Source organism: Pseudozyma hubeiensis (genome assembly GCF_000403515.1).
Source record: "Pseudozyma hubeiensis SY62 DNA, scaffold: PHS59, whole genome shotgun sequence".
In the NCBI taxonomy this organism is placed as follows: Eukaryota; Fungi; Basidiomycota; class Ustilaginomycetes; order Ustilaginales; family Ustilaginaceae; genus Pseudozyma; species Pseudozyma hubeiensis.
In genome coordinates this window covers 422,288-436,919 of record NW_012133841.1, presented here as the reverse complement: position 1 = coordinate 436,919, position 14,632 = coordinate 422,288, and the positions used below count along the sequence as shown (strand labels likewise).

Sequence of the window (14,632 nt, the reverse complement as noted above, 5' to 3'; positions counted from 1 at the left end):
CTAGAAGGACGACGAGGGAAGACGTCGATCGGATGAACAGGAGGGACGAGGAGAGGCAGAAGGTGGAAGGTTCACTGGCTGCAGTGGTGTTCTTCAGCATCAGCTTGATGTGCGAGATGCGGGGTCGCACGCTGCGTCTTCCGTCGCAAATCGCATACAGAGAGGCAGGACGATACGAGTCGCACGACTTGTTGTATGGTGATCTCCTCGATACCCTGCCACAACCGCTCAAAGATCTTGCCCAACGACACCGCGACAACCACGACGAAGCGGAAGAAGAAGACACAGCCAGTGTTGCGGAAAAGCGCAAGCAGCTCGATAATCTCAATCCTCCGCCCGAAGTGCAGCCGGCCATCTCGCACCCCCCACAATCTTCAGTTGTCACCAACCTAGCGCTGTCCTCCCTGGTCCTGATCCAGCGATCCCTCGACGCGCTCCATTCTTCCCATACACTTGCATCTCCAGTCTACGCCCACTGCATCGGCCTGCTCAACAGTCTCTCGTCCCACATGACCGAGCTCGAGCGCATCCGCGACACACCCATCCCGCTTTCCGTGTCGCGTCACTTTTCTCGTCTGCTTGTCATCCACACCGTCTTGCTGCCGGTGGTGGTGGTGCAGAGGTTGGACGGGCAACGTTGGTGGTTGTGTGCGTTGATAGTGGGCGTGGTGACGAGCATGCTGTACGGAGTCGATAGCTTCGCAACCAGGCTGGGCCAGCCGATGGGGTTGGACAGGGAGGATCTGCCGTTGGAGAGGTATGTGAAGCAGGTGCAGGACGAATGGATTCAGATGAGGAGTGTCGGTCTTGCTGCAGATTGAACGCTGTCACCCAGACAGGTCTTGTAAGGGGTTTTTTTGCATTTCATCAAGCGGTCAAGAGATGTCATGATGTGTGTGTGATCGGTTGAGGGAAGATGTTGAGCGACCACTGCCGAACGGTACGATGATTCTCCGGCCTCTCACCTTGTTCCAAGTCCTCGCCTTCAGGTTCCGCATCGAAGTTCACTGTGACATCGATCAACGGTCCCTCCCAACCCTCCTCTCTCCGCTTCGGCGCACAATGCAACAGCGCTGCCAAGTAGATCCTGTGTTCAGGACGCATCGCCCCCGCCCACCTTCCCTCCAGCACATCCTTAGTCTCGACCCAGATCGGTTCCACCTCGTCCGAACCTTGAACTCGATCCGCTTGCTCCGCATCCAGCTCTACTGTGAACAATGCGATCCTCACCTTCTCTCCACGATCCACATCGATGCTGACGTTCCCAGCGAAACGAACGTTGTCGGAAGAAAGCGTAAGGACGATCTCTTCCCGAGTTTCGCGCAAGATGCACTGAAGCGCCGTTTCCTCGGAAAAGAGCTTCCCACCGATACCGTTGTGCGTGTCGCGTGCGAAACCTCGAAGTTTTCGAGCTAGGAGGATGCGCGTAGAGTGGGTTGCGAAGAGCAGCGTGTGCGTGTATCCCAGGTCATGCTCGCGAGGAGCATGTGGTGTGGAGATCGTGCTCGAAGGAAGAAAGGTCGAACGAGAGAGGGCACCCGTGTACCAGTCGTACGTCGGAGGTGGTCGACATCCGACGTATCGTTCGATGCCAGGTGAGCTCATCATCTTAAGTTGACGCCCGTCTTAAGTCGGCCCGCTCTCGTTGACTATGTCGCAGAAAGCAAAGCGAAAGTGATCAAGCAGGCGAGAAGCGCAAGATGTTGTTCAAAGGAAAGGAACAAATCGTCTGTGCGCGATCAAGGGTCTCGGGTTTTCAGCTCTCTACAGCCCCGACATCACGCGGCTCCTCAAGTGCTTCATCGCCATCAGGTTCAGCAACATCACATCAGGATCCGCAATACGCAGAACACGCGGTGTCGTAGAGTGGCGAGTCTTCTAATACATTAACGTCTATCTCTAAACAAACTTCCTCTAGTCAATCTAATCAAACACATCCTTCTTACAAGTTGGCCTTGGGCTCGCCGTCCTCGATCGAGCCTGCACCAGTCTTCCTGAGCACAGCCTCGGCGATCTTGGCCAGCTCTTCTCCCTCTTCACTGGGATCCTTTGCGAGCTCCTCAAACGACTTGACAGGGACCGCAGCTTTCGACGGGTTGAGCTGGGCCTTGAAAGCCGTTGCGTCTGTCACGTCTTGAGGCTTGATTGCGCTTTCCACTTTGATGGACGCAGGTGCCGCCTTGACAGCAGAAGCGTCCTCGAAGGGGAACTGCGAAGCTAGGCTGTCCACCAACTGCAGCATCTGCTTGACCCCGTCAGCCGGCATTGGTGTAGGAGCCTGAGCCAGGGCTTGCGATGCCATGTCCTTGACTGTTTCGATAGCTGGCTGCTGTGTTCGCAGTGCGTCGAATGCCTCCTTGGGGACAGGAAGGCCTTGTGCGTTGACAGCTTGCTCGAGCGCATCAACCGCCTTTGCGGAAAAGCGAAGTGCGGGTGAAGCGGTCGAATTGAGGTGCACGGAGAGCTTGCTCCTCGTAGGACTGCTCGGGTGGATGTACTTCATGAACAAATCGACCACCTGCTCCTTTGTCGTCTTGGCAATCGCCTCGACGTCTGCGTACCGAGCCAAAAAGTCGTAAGTGCCGCCGAATACGGGCGACCAGAATCGCGTGGATTCCTCCACCAGATTCTTGACGTTCTCCATCTTCTTGTGGATGATGCTGCGTTTGCGTCCTGCGAATTCTTCTTCGGTCATCTTCTCCAGTGTCTGTTTGAACTGGTCGAGGAAAGCGTCGACGCGGCCCTCGAGGTACGGTGCATCACGCTCGCTTTGGACGATGACGCGCCAGCCGAGGCTGCCAGTGCTGCGTCGCACACCGCTGAACACAAGGTAGCCGAGCTGTTCCTTGGTACGTAGCTGATCGAACACGGGCTCATTGGCAATCTGAGAGAAGAGCGAGAGGGTCGCACGCAGCGAGACGTCGGTAGGCTCGCCGATCTGGACGTAGTACTCGATGGCACTGTTGACGTTCGCAGCGTTGGTGACGGGCAGGTTCCAGATCTTGTTGCTCTTCTCGGGCAGCTGCAGCGATCGGCTAGAGATCAGTTCTGTTTTGTTGACGGGTCGCGACTTGACGGTGTCCCACGCCATGTTCGACAGCTCGATAGCCTCTTCCTTGGCCATGTTGCCGTGAGCTAGGACTTCGAGGTGCATGCGCTGCAGCAGGTCCGGCAAGAATTGCTGTACGTCGGCAACACTGAGCTGCTCGAGCTCGCGCAGCTTCTCCTGTGGCGTCCACATCTTTTCTTGGAGTAAGTACGTCGTGTAGTATGTGGCATGCCGGTAAGGCTCCTCGATGGCAAAGTTCTGGTAAGATCGCTTGACACGATCTTTGACCAGCTCAAAACGACGAGGGTCGACTTGGAACTTGGCCACGTTCTCAAGGATGCTGCGGGCCAGCACAGGAATCTTGTCGTTGTATCCGCTCAGCGAAAGAACAAGCGACTGATCCTGCGACTCGAGCATGTAGCTCAGCCCGGCGAGCGAAGCGTCGTACGAATACTCGACGAGCGAATCCGAGATGAGCTCGATGAGCATGCGCGTCTTGATCGAGGTCAGAGGTGTGGCATTGATGAGCGGGTTGCGGAAAACGAAGAAAATGTTTGCCTTGGGTAGACCGAATCGATCGTCGAGCTTGTGCCAAATGCGCATGCTCTCGTTGTCGAGCACGAGCTGAGGTCGTGGGGTGGGCTTCTTACCCTTGGCTTCAGCAAGTGGGCCCTTGAAATCAAAGTTAGCAGGAATGAACGAGTTCGGGCGGGGCAGATGCAAATCCTCGAACTCGGTCGGCGTCTGCGTCAAGAGCTGCTGTGGCAAAGGTTTGATCGAGTATTCGGTGCCGTACCACTTTTCCTTGCTCTCCCACGTCGTGCTGCCGTCTGGCAACGTCTTGGCCATGACGACGACTCGGCAATTCTGAGGCCTCAGCTGATCCAGAGTCTGCTTGATCAGATCGCGGTCAAAATCGCGCGTGAGCCAGGCTCCGGACAGAATCCACTCGCGGGGATAAGGCATCTGCATCTGTTCAGCCGTGCTGGAGGCGTAGTTAGCGGGATCGATCTTTTCCTTGAAGCGGAACATGAGCTCGCTGAGCTGCGCGACCTCGTCGTGGGTCCACTGCTCCAGGTTGCTCGTGCGAAGGAGGTGGATGTACTTGAAGATGGACTCGACCACCTTTTCGTGGTTCAGCAGGCCTTCCTGAGTGAGGTCGATGGAGATCTTGAAGAACTCGAAGCCATTTGCGTCACCCGAGGCGCCAGCAGATAGACGATCGCACCAACCCTTCTTCTTGAGGTGCGAGAGGATGGATCCTTCGCCCTCGTGACCGATAAAGTGCGACAAAAAGTGACCGGGCTTTGAGCGAAAGTGAGGACCTTGGTCCGGGATGGGGAAGGCGATCTTGAGCTTGCGGACGTCGCGTACCGACTTGGCAAAGATCTGCTTCTGCAGCTGCTGTGCGGTGAGAGGACTTCGGTCGAACTGAGGCGGCTCACGACCGGTGTTGCGGACGCCAGAGAACTTTTCGATGACCCAGCCTGTAAGCTGGTCGAGATCCTCTCTGCCGAGCACCACGAGCTTCATCACGTTGGCAGAGTAGTATTGGTCGTGGAACTTGAGCAGCTCATCGCGTGGGTCCAGACCCTTGCTCTTGGGATCCTCCCACAAAGTCTGGTAGTTACCAGTGCCAAAGTGCGAGTAGGGATGCGAAGGATCGGAGAGCGACTTGTCGAGCTGGAAACCACGCCACATGTCGCTTTGCAAGTTCTTCTTGTGCTCGCTGTCGACAGCCTTGACCTCGCGTTCGGAGCAGGAAGGGTCGAAGAGAGGTTCGAGGAAGAACTGAGCGAAGCGGTCCAAAGCGCCTTCAAAGTGATCCGGAGAGACGTCGAAGAAGTAGTTGGTGTTGTCCATGCCAGTGTATGCGTTGGAGCCTCCCGAGTGGTTGGAAAGGTATTCCGAGTACTCGTTCTCGCGCGGGTACTTCTTTGTGCCCATGAAGAGGAGATGCTCGCAGAAGTGAGCGAGACCCTGAAGCTCCTCTGGGTCGCTAAGGTGGCCAACGCGGATGTCCATAGCAGCGCTCGACTTGTCGGTCTTTGGATCGTGGATAACGAGCGCTTCTAGACCATTTGCAAGGCGGACGAGACGGTACCGCAAGTCATCTTGAGCGGAAATCTCGAGATCCTTGGTGAACACAGCATACTGCGCAGCAGCCTTGGAGCCATTGAGCGTGTCACGAATTTCGAAACCGGCTGGAAGACCCTCAAAGGGACCGGTGCCGAGAGTGAGGGCCGCTGAGGCTGGTGTGGCGAGCTGGCGAGACGAGCCGGGTACGCTCAAGGACGATGCTACCATGCTGCGATTGAGAGATGTGCGGGGTCGAGATGACAGAATCGAAGAGTGGTGACGAGCGGCAGCTGAACTTGGTGAAGCGCGAAGTTGAGGTGAGGCAGTGATGCCAGCCGTGAGGGTAGCCGGCTTCGTGTAGGACAAGCTCCGCAGTGGTGAGCGGACGAGAGCGCGACGAAAAGGCAGCATACAAGAAGTGGCTAGGACGTCTATTTGCTGAGTCCCTCGCGGTTGAGTGGAGGACAGCAGACGAGACGACGCGGGGATGTTGGTGGGGAGGACGAACAGGAACCAGAGGAGAAGCACGGCACACAACCGGAGTGAGTTTTGGAAAGCGAGCGTGCTAGCGTGTACGCGGCCTGTCGAAAGCCGAGATGAAAGGGTCTGTCGAGATGAGTGTGTATGTGATTGAGAGTGACGATGCGGAACGGTGCAGGACGAAACAAAGGGAAGAGTACCCGTCCAGTTTCATGAGTGCATCACGCCACGCCAAGCTCAGCTGAGCCAACTTTCTGTGTGTGGCAGGCAAAGCAGGCAGCCAGCGAAAGCCGAAGCCCGGGTCTTAAGTTTATTGCCTTAATTCCATCTATATGACGATCTGACACCCGATTTAATCAGAAAGCAGCCGATCGCGTTGCGAGCTCGTCCCTGACACCATCCGACGGATCATAGAAGTCGCCATGATTCTACTCGCACACAATGAAAGGATACACTTTGAACAATTAGACGTTCGATGCTATTCCAGAGAGTGATGTACATGATCCAACGAAGCGGAAGACAGGAGCAGTGAGACAAGTCGTGCTATCTTCTTAGACCGAGTTGTCAGCACAAGTGAAGGGGGCCTTGATGCTGCCGGTATTGTAGTTGTCGATGATCGACTGAACCGAGGCGTACAAACCGGGGCCCAGCACCATCAGACCCGTTGCAATCAAGACGAACTGGAACGCCGTCTCGGTACGTCTGATCCAAGACTGACCGCGCCAGAGCTGACCCCGGTGAAGTTCGAAGAAGGCGAAGGCCCAGAAGATGTACCCAAAGTAGCAGTCGAAGAGGGCACTCATAAGGGAAAGAAGGGTAGAAAAAAAGGGAACGGCCTCGCCAATGACCCAGCCGAGGATCCAGGTGACGGTAACGCATCCGATCCATCCGGCCCAACCGAGGACGGTGTGGTTGTTGTAATGCTGCGAAGAGAGATCGATTTTGAGATGGGAGTGGAAGGGCAGTCAGCATCCATGCTTCTCTTGATCTGACTCGCCTGGGAAGCTCTCTGAGACTTACCTTAGTGCCCATGAAGATGCGTCCAAAGAGATACTTGGCGACCACGGAGGCATAGAGGACACCGATGATAATGGTGGTGGGGAGCACGAAGGCGAAGGCAATCTTCTTGAAGACGGGTCGCAGCGTTCCGACAGCAGGAGCGGTGGTGTACTGTCCCGTGTATCGGTAGACGACGATGCCCGTGACGCTGAACAGGATGAATTCGGCCACGGTGACGGCGTAGAGGGCCTTGGGGAACTCGCGAGGATCCTTCATCTCGGCGATGAAGGTCGGGTACATGATGTGGCCCTGTGTGACAAATTGGAGACAAAGCAAAAAGGGCATTAGCGATTAGAATCTTTGTACAGCCCATTATGACTGTTCGAGTGGAGAGGGTTTCATCGAGCGAACCTGTACTTACGATCCAAGTGAACACAATGTTCAAGAAGGCACTGAAACCGTTGACGAAGCCAGTGCCCTTCGGAGCAAAGGCAGTGATGTAGACGGGCTCTGCGAAGTCCTCCACGGCTGGATGGGTGCCTTGAATACCGGAAAAGATGAGTACAAGGAGGATCGAGATAAACATCGAGATGGCCGAAACAACACCCAGACCTGTGAGTTGCTCCAGCTTTCGAGGCAGCGTAAGGAGGATCGAAACGACCATGATGATCACGGAGAACACCACCGAACAGGTTCCGTGGTTGGAGAGCGTGTTCAGGATCTCAGAGCCCGTCAGCGTATGCAGACCCATGATGAACACATTGTTGAGGATGAGAGCGATTGCTGTGAGCTCGTAGGCGATCTTGCTCTTGCCAAAGATCTGATAGCCAATGTCGCAAATGTTGAGGAGTTGTGGGTGTTTCAGACAGTACCTCCAAAGGATCAGTGACGTGTAGAGAGCGCCCATGCCAACACCGAAAGTGGCGAGAAGGCCTCCGGCCATACCGAGATAGCTGAAGGCCCAAGGGAACGACAGGATAGCAAGGCAGACGTATTCGGTGAACAGCAGGATAGCAGCCTTCTGCCAAGAGAGAGTCCGATAGACGATCGTACCTCCTTCTTGGGCTTGCTTGACACGGACAGCGGCGAGAGCATCTTCGGAGTCGGCCGTGCTGCTGACCTCGACGATATCGTCGGTAGCATCTCCATTCTTGGCCTTGTCGGCCTTGAATGAGCGTTCCAGATCTTCGGAGGAGCCAGCCTGCGAGTGAGGCGTCCTCTTTTCATTCGGTTCTTGTGCGAGAGTGGCCATCTTGCTGTGAATTAGACCCGCAGAGGGTTGAAAAAAGGGATGAAGAAATGGAGTCGGAGGCCGTTTCTACAGTGGCCTGGGTGGTTGAGGTAGAAAGGTAGGACGGAAGAAGAAATGAGCAGACAAGTTAGCTTCGAGCTTTGAGGGTGTACGCAGGATCGACCTGTCAGGAACATATGCACGTACAGGCACAGCAATTCGAAGCTAGCGAGCTCACTACCTGCGGTGGCAACACCCGTGACCGAACGCACATGGGAGGCTGGCGGAGGACCCGTTTAGACTCACTCACTTGCTGCATCGCAGAGCATGGCAACCGGGATTTCACTGCGAAATGAGCACATGCTGTTCAATGAAGAGGCGTCTGAGACGCAGGTCGCTTAGCGGACTCGCAAATTTTCCGTAGCCTGTGACGAGAGAGCCGCAACTGACCGCTGTGTCGATGACGGGCTGCAGCCTGTCAGTCTCCGATTGCGGTGTTTCTTTCTGGTCTCTAACGGCGGAATTTCCCAAGCGGCGGCGGTCCACTATAGGGCGGTTCTTGAACGGCGAAGTGCGGCTTCTTGAAGTCGGCGCTTGAGCAGTGTAGAAGCTACCCTTTGCTACGATTTTCCGCTTGCAGCGCGCGTGTTCTTATTTTTCCGTGGACTGTCGGAAAGCTCGTCATCCCGCAATCAAGACTGCAGTGCAGACAATGCACGTAGCACGACATTTCGCTTCATTCTTGTCCAAGCGCATTCGATCCTGTCCAAGGCAAACAAAGCTGTGTTGACTGTCATGGCAGCCTGCGTACTCTTCCTCGCTAGAACGACATAAGCTTGAGTGAGATACTGTTCCTGCTCTACACAATAGAGTATGCCGACTGCATTCAACTAGTCCGTCAAAAAGCGCATGACAACCGAACGCCGCTACGAATTGGGGCTGGGTGCTGCGTTGCTCTGCTCAGTCGCCAAATGGGTCAATCTCACCCACCTGCTGTTCAACAGGGACCCGCTTTCCGTTGGAAGCCGTCTCCGAGTCTCACAGAGGCCACTACCGAGGCGATGCGGGACGGGACGGGACGGGTCACACGACATGTACTCGATCAGATTGCTGATGGAACGGACCGGCCGCTGTCACACTGTTCGTACCATTGAGGACAGCTGCTTCACATCACCTGCCTGAAGCCGAATGTCATCCGACAGGCTAGCCTGGCCACCAACTAAATAATGTGAACATACACGATCTCACAAACTGTAAGCTCACCTCCTCCACCTCGGGTCTCGGGCTTGTTTTTTGAAATGGTTCGACGGCACTTTCGTTACTTCTTCCAAACCCGCCCTTGCGGAAGGGTCCTTCCTCCTCTTGTACGCTGAGCAAGCAATGTCGTGGCCACTACGGAGCGTAACAGCTCCTCCACGTCTCTCTTCCTCAGCACGCTCAGCCTGGCGACATGTATCGACATCGCCAAGCTCATCAGTAGCTTCATCATCGAAGCTGTCCCACGCGGACCCCTCCTCCTCAACTACCAGCTCCCGACCAAAGGTCATCTTCTCCGGCATCCAGCCCACCGGCATCCCGCACCTCGGAAACTACCTTGGCGCACTCCGCAACTGGGTCGACCTCCAGAATGCATCCCTCAGCACCTCGGACGAGCTGTACTTCAGCATCGTCGGCTACCACGCCATCACCATGCCTCAGCAACCCGCACGTCTCCGCACCGAACGATCCGACATGATGGCCACCCTCCTCGCCATCGGGCTCGATCCACACCGCTGCACCATCTTCCATCAAGACCAAGTGCCGGAACACACCGAACTCGCCTGGATCCTCAACTGCATCACCTCGATGGGGAAGCTCAACCGCATGACCACGTGGAAATCCAAACTCGCTACAGCTAAAAATGTCTCCGATACCACCGATGTCGACGATAAAGATCTCAGTCTCGGCTTGTTCGCGTATCCGGTACTTCAAGCGGCAGACATCCTGCTGTACAGAGCGACGCACGTTCCCGTGGGGGAAGATCAGATCCAACATCTAGAGTTGAGTAGAGACCTGGCAGATGCATACAACAGAAGGTTCGAGAAGAGATTCTTCCCGTTGCCGAAGCATATCATAACGCCGACAAAGAGGGTGCTGTCGTTGAGGGATCCGAAGAGCAAGATGTCGAAGAGCGCTCCGGATGCGAACAGCAGGGTGTTGATAACGGATACGCCGAGGGAGGTGGAGAGGAAGGTGAAGAAAGCCGTGACGGATGCGGAGAGGTCGTTGCGGTATGATCCGGTGGAGAGAGCGGGGGTGAGCAACCTGCTTTCGATTTTAGCGGCTCTCAGGCCACCGACACAGGGGAACACGGGAGAGGGAGAGGGAGAAGGAGAAGCCAAGCAGGATGCACAGCTCTGGGCGGATCGACTGAATGCGGAGATCGAGGCTACGGGAGCATCGTCTGGCCAGCTTCTGAAAGCTACATTGACGGAAGCTGTGGTGGAGACATTACGACCAATCCAAGAGGAGCTGGAGAGGTTGCGAAAGGATCCAGGCTACTTGCACCAGATGGAACAACTCGGCAGAGACAAAGCACAGACAGTTGCCAGAAGAACAATGTCCCAAGTCCGCAAGAGTGTCGGTCTTGCGTAGTACACGCTTTCTACTTGTTCAGAACGTTCAAATGTCATCTACAAATACAGCAAATGGGGGTATGCGAGGCCTCCTTCCAGAGGGGCCAAATTGAAACGGTCCATGACATCGTCTAGCCTAAAAGCTCTCAAACTTGGCCTTGATCGCCTCCGCAGCGGTCAATAGATCCTTGAGATCCTTCTCGATCTGTTCCAAATTCACCTTCTTCTCCCTATTCTCCTTGGCCACCTGCGTCTTGTCCTGTTGCAACCTCTGCTTTTCCGCCTCCAACCTTTCTCTTTCCTTCAACTCGAAACGCAATCTCGCGAGCATGAGCTTGTGTTCGTCCGCCAAGTCCTCCTCTTCTTTCTCTCCTGGTGGTGATGCATCCGTGTCCATCTCTTCCCCTCCATCTCGGCTGGCATGGAGCTGATGAAACTCTTGCAGATCCTGCAGCTCGATATCCTGAAAGATGGATTGGAACTCTTGACACACCTTGACCTCGAGCTCGAGCATGCTTTCTTCGTACTTGAGATTCTGCAGTGCCAGCCGCGCTGTGTCGACTTTGGCTCGTTCGTCTGCTACGAGTGCCTTTTGCGTGGAGAGATCGTTGTAGATCTGTCTATTGACCCGTTTGAGTTTGGAAAACAGCGGTGTCGAGGCGGATAGCAGTTGGAGAGCGGACGATGTCGCTTCTGTGGTGGTGAGAGTGGATTCATCGGAGAGTGGCTGCTTGAGATCTGATAGTTGCGAGAGTGATTCGAGTGCTCGTTTGAGCTCCTAAGGATGTCGGAAGGGAGGAAGCGTGGGATGCGGGAAAGAGTTGAGAGGGTCAGTCGTCGGGATCTGAACTGTAGCTCTCAATCTCACAATGCGAGACCTACCTCTTCCGTTGACTGCATGCTTGTGATGATGGCCTCTTACGTCGACGATCGAGACTTGCGCTTGCTGGTCTTGTGCTATACGGTGGAGAAGAAGGTGCGCTAGGGTCAAGGATGCTTGGAAGTCAACTTCCGCTCCGCAGTCTCCGAAAGCCGAGCTTCCAAAAAAAATCAATGCTTTCCGCGTCTCTGGCGATTCAACATTGCTTGGAAAATTGTTCCCCTTGTCAGCTCCATTCACCGTCACTATCTGACACACTATTCACACAGACTCGATCCAAAGATCAACTTGGCTTGCAGCTAGAGCGAAGAAGGTGAAGGTGAACGAGGTCGTACAAATACAATGCTAAGAAACCCCACACAAAGCTGGGCTTGGCATATTCAAGCCTGTGAAACGTTAGGGTTGTCCTTGACAGGACTGAATGACTGGAAGGGATGGTTCATGCCGCGCATGCTGGACACGTACGAAGTTTCGTCCATCGACGCTTTTGACGTGTTGGCAGCTATCGACTGCTCTTCATCGCTAGCCGTCGCACGTTTGATAGTGGACGGTTCATCCACAGGCGATGTGACGACCCCTGCGACGCTGTCGGTGTCTGTCGTCTGGCTTGAAAGCAGCGGTGCCGAGGGAAGAGTCGACTGTGATGACGTGCGCATGCTCAGCTCTTGAATCTCTTCGCTCGTACTCGCCGCCACTGCTCCGGCCGCTTCGATCTCGGCGCGCTCCTGAGCAAGCCTCGCAAACGCCAGTCTGTGGTAGGTATGCATGCTTTGCACAAACTTGCGGCCGACCGGATGCCGACAGAGGCGGAGCAGGAAATCCATCACAGCATCTCTGGCAGCCGCTGAAGGATGGAAGAGGCCCAAGGCCAAGGGAAGCAGCCCTCCCGTGTGTGGTGGCAACAGCGCCAAGACTTCGACGATCTGATCGTGCGTCACGACGCTCTTTGCGATCGTCTCAAAGATCAGATCCGACTCGCCCGCAAGCAACTTCTTGGCTCTGCGCAAACGCCCGATCTGATGCCCGAGATCAAAGGAGCGGATGGCCTGTGTATAACCGCCATACTTTTGCAATTCGATCACGAGCAAATCGTAGGCGATGGTGGATCGGAATCCTTCGATGCGCATCTGGTTCGACAAGATCTCGCGCATCTCTGCTTCGCGGTCGACGTAGACTGGGCCAGAGCCCAACTGCCCGTTGAGGAACGGCTGGCACGTGGGTGCAAGCGATGTACGGCCGTAAAAGTGCTCTTCGTGGCGCGCGACACGCTGAACAAAGAGGAAGACGTACTCTTGGACTCGAGCACGGACGAAGCGCTCGCCGTAATGCGATGCGATGGCGCTTTGAAGCTCCTCGAGGAACAGCGCGTTGCTGGGGTCGAAACGTGAATCAAACTGCGAAGCGTTGTTGCGGTCTCGCGACGTAGGACCGCCGAGGCTGGATGCTTTGTTTGGCAGAGGCGCGTTGGAGACGGCGCCGTTCGAACTGCTTGGGAGCGCCCCGAACTGCGCAAGCTCGGTGTCGACGGTGGCTCTAATGTCCTGGCCGCTCGCGCTAGAGACGCTGCCAAAGGTGTTGGAGGCCGACAGACCAGCGCCATCGCGAGGCATTGTCGATGATCGCAGCAGTGCCTGTGACGGTGCGCTGGCAGGTGGCACGGCAGGAGCAACGTCCTTTGCGACTTGGATTCGGCCTGTTTCTACGTTGAGCAGCAGATCCCAAGCATGCAGATCCTCGAAGCGTGGATTGGTGACACCGGCAATGTAGCCGGGCACCTTTTCGAGATCGTCAAGATTGAGCAGGTTGGTGTAGGGGAAAGCTCGAGCGGCGAACCCTTGCAGAACGACACCGCACCCGGATGCGAGGGCACAAGCGGCCAAGACGAAGCTGGCTACATGGTTGGCGGGTTGTCCGTATCCTAGAAAGATGACGCGCTTCTGTGTGATGAGAGCATTGAAGAGGACGATGATGGGATGTGTCGAGGGGCCGTTGGTATGCAAATGAGGGTGGATCGGTCCTGTCGGCGTGGACTGCGGACCTGAAAACGTCTGTATGAGGCGAATGAGTGAGTACTCGCCGACCTCTTCGGGAAACGTGGTGAGCGGCACGCGAATGGGCAAAGCAACGTTGCGGTAGGTGAGGAGAGTATCGAAGTAGTGGGTATCACGCGGTCTCGCTGATCCAGATGGAAGCATGGCCGGGTTCGAGATCGACTTCCTGTCTGACGCTCCTGCCGCGACACCGACTATCGAGTTGGCGGAGGAACCACGACGTGCGCCAAGCGCGGGACGCAGCGAGGCTGTGCTGAGCTTCTTCTTGAGCGATTTCGTCTCGGATGAAAAGGTGGATGTGCTGTCTGTGCGACGCCGTGAGGTCTCGATGCTGGCGCCATCGGTCGGAGATGAGCGGCTTGTCTCGATCTCTCCAGTCGGTGTGGAACTGATCGGAGTCGTGTCCACTTCGGAGCGCTGAGCGGCGACGAAGCGCTCTTCGAAGAGGTCGCGACGATCCGAGCCGCGGAGAACGAGCTTCTCGGCGCGAGTGAAGGAAGGTGCGGTCGAAAGATCGAGGCGGTTGATAGAGTCGTACAGCCGTGCCAGGCATTCCGGACCGGGCTCCTTGAAGTAGTCGTCGAGGGCAAGCAACAGTGCGGGCTTGAAGATGTCGATAAAGGGGAAGCGAGTGCCAATAGCCATTGCTTTGACCAGGGCGCCTCGACGCACCGTGTTGTCGTGCTTGGTACGGACCAAGTTGATGACATAGGTGAGATCGTTCGATAGCCATGACGTCGAGTCTGTTGCATAGTGCGTCTGAGAGAGATCGGAATTATCGGTGTGGAGAGCGACACGCTTGGTGCCGGGCGGTTTGAGGAAGAAAAAGGTCCAGTCTTCTGTCCTTGCATGGACACCATCGGGTAGCATGAGCTCTGCCAGCATGTGTTCGTCGTAGCCGGTCGGAGCAGGGTATTGATGCGAGAGGGTGGAGCCGCGATCGATGTCGAATTCTGCCAACACGCAGAAGGTGCAGTAGCCTTGGCTGCTCGTCGTTGCGGCGGCCGCAGATGGGCCCGCGACGTCGCCAGCCATATCAGCGATCGACATGATCGGCGGAGAAGTTTCGGTCTGTTGTCACGCCTCGGTCGAAGGCTTTGCCGTACGAGGCGGAGCTGCTGTTCAACGAGTGAACATGGCAATCGGAGAAGCGGCGTGGTCGGAACTGGCCCCTGCTGTGTGCGTCCCGTCTGCGCAGCGTCGGCAGTGCGATCGGAACGGATCGCAATGACTTGGTGGTGTCGTGAT

At 55.9% G+C, this 14,632-nt stretch overlaps 7 protein-coding genes across 7 annotated transcripts; 2 read left to right on the top strand and 5 right to left on the bottom strand.

Moving 5' to 3' along the window:
- Positions 1 to 32: 32 nt before the first annotated feature.
- PHSY_006700 (hypothetical protein) lies at positions 33 to 821 on the top strand (the record flags this gene model as incomplete). The annotated part of the gene is made up of 1 exon (XM_012337299.1): positions 33 to 821. One exon carries the CDS (start codon positions 33 to 35, stop codon positions 819 to 821), a length of 789 nt encoding a protein of 262 aa, XP_012192689.1.
- A 64-nt stretch (positions 822 to 885) lies between these two features.
- PHSY_006699 (hypothetical protein) lies at positions 886 to 1,608 on the bottom strand (the record flags this gene model as incomplete). Its single annotated transcript, XM_012337298.1, has 1 exon — positions 886 to 1,608. The coding sequence occupies one exon, from the start codon at positions 1,606 to 1,608 to the stop codon at positions 886 to 888; it is 723 nt and encodes a 240-aa protein (XP_012192688.1).
- Positions 1,609 to 1,942: 334 nt separating this feature from the next.
- On the bottom strand, positions 1,943 to 5,539 carry PHSY_006698 (hypothetical protein; the record flags this gene model as incomplete). The annotated part of the gene is made up of 1 exon (XM_012337297.1): positions 1,943 to 5,539. The coding sequence occupies one exon, from the start codon at positions 5,537 to 5,539 to the stop codon at positions 1,943 to 1,945; it is 3,597 nt and encodes a 1,198-aa protein (XP_012192687.1).
- Positions 5,540 to 6,159: 620 nt separating this feature from the next.
- On the bottom strand, positions 6,160 to 7,859 carry PHSY_006697 (amino acid transporter; the record flags this gene model as incomplete). The annotated part of the gene is made up of 3 exons (XM_012337296.1): positions 6,160 to 6,531; positions 6,629 to 6,916; positions 7,029 to 7,859. 3 exons carry the CDS (start codon positions 7,857 to 7,859, stop codon positions 6,160 to 6,162), a joined length of 1,491 nt encoding a protein of 496 aa, XP_012192686.1.
- A 1,359-nt stretch (positions 7,860 to 9,218) lies between these two features.
- Positions 9,219 to 10,472, top strand: PHSY_006696 (tryptophanyl-tRNA synthetase; the record flags this gene model as incomplete). Its single annotated transcript, XM_012337295.1, has 1 exon — positions 9,219 to 10,472. The coding sequence occupies one exon, from the start codon at positions 9,219 to 9,221 to the stop codon at positions 10,470 to 10,472; it is 1,254 nt and encodes a 417-aa protein (XP_012192685.1).
- A 117-nt stretch (positions 10,473 to 10,589) lies between these two features.
- PHSY_006695 (hypothetical protein) lies at positions 10,590 to 11,353 on the bottom strand (the record flags this gene model as incomplete). Its single annotated transcript, XM_012337294.1, has 2 exons — positions 10,590 to 11,231; positions 11,336 to 11,353. The coding sequence occupies 2 exons, from the start codon at positions 11,351 to 11,353 to the stop codon at positions 10,590 to 10,592; spliced, it is 660 nt and encodes a 219-aa protein (XP_012192684.1).
- Positions 11,354 to 11,713: 360 nt separating this feature from the next.
- PHSY_006694 (hypothetical protein) lies at positions 11,714 to 14,434 on the bottom strand (the record flags this gene model as incomplete). The annotated part of the gene is made up of 1 exon (XM_012337293.1): positions 11,714 to 14,434. One exon carries the CDS (start codon positions 14,432 to 14,434, stop codon positions 11,714 to 11,716), a length of 2,721 nt encoding a protein of 906 aa, XP_012192683.1.
- Positions 14,435 to 14,632: the final 198 nt, after the last annotated feature.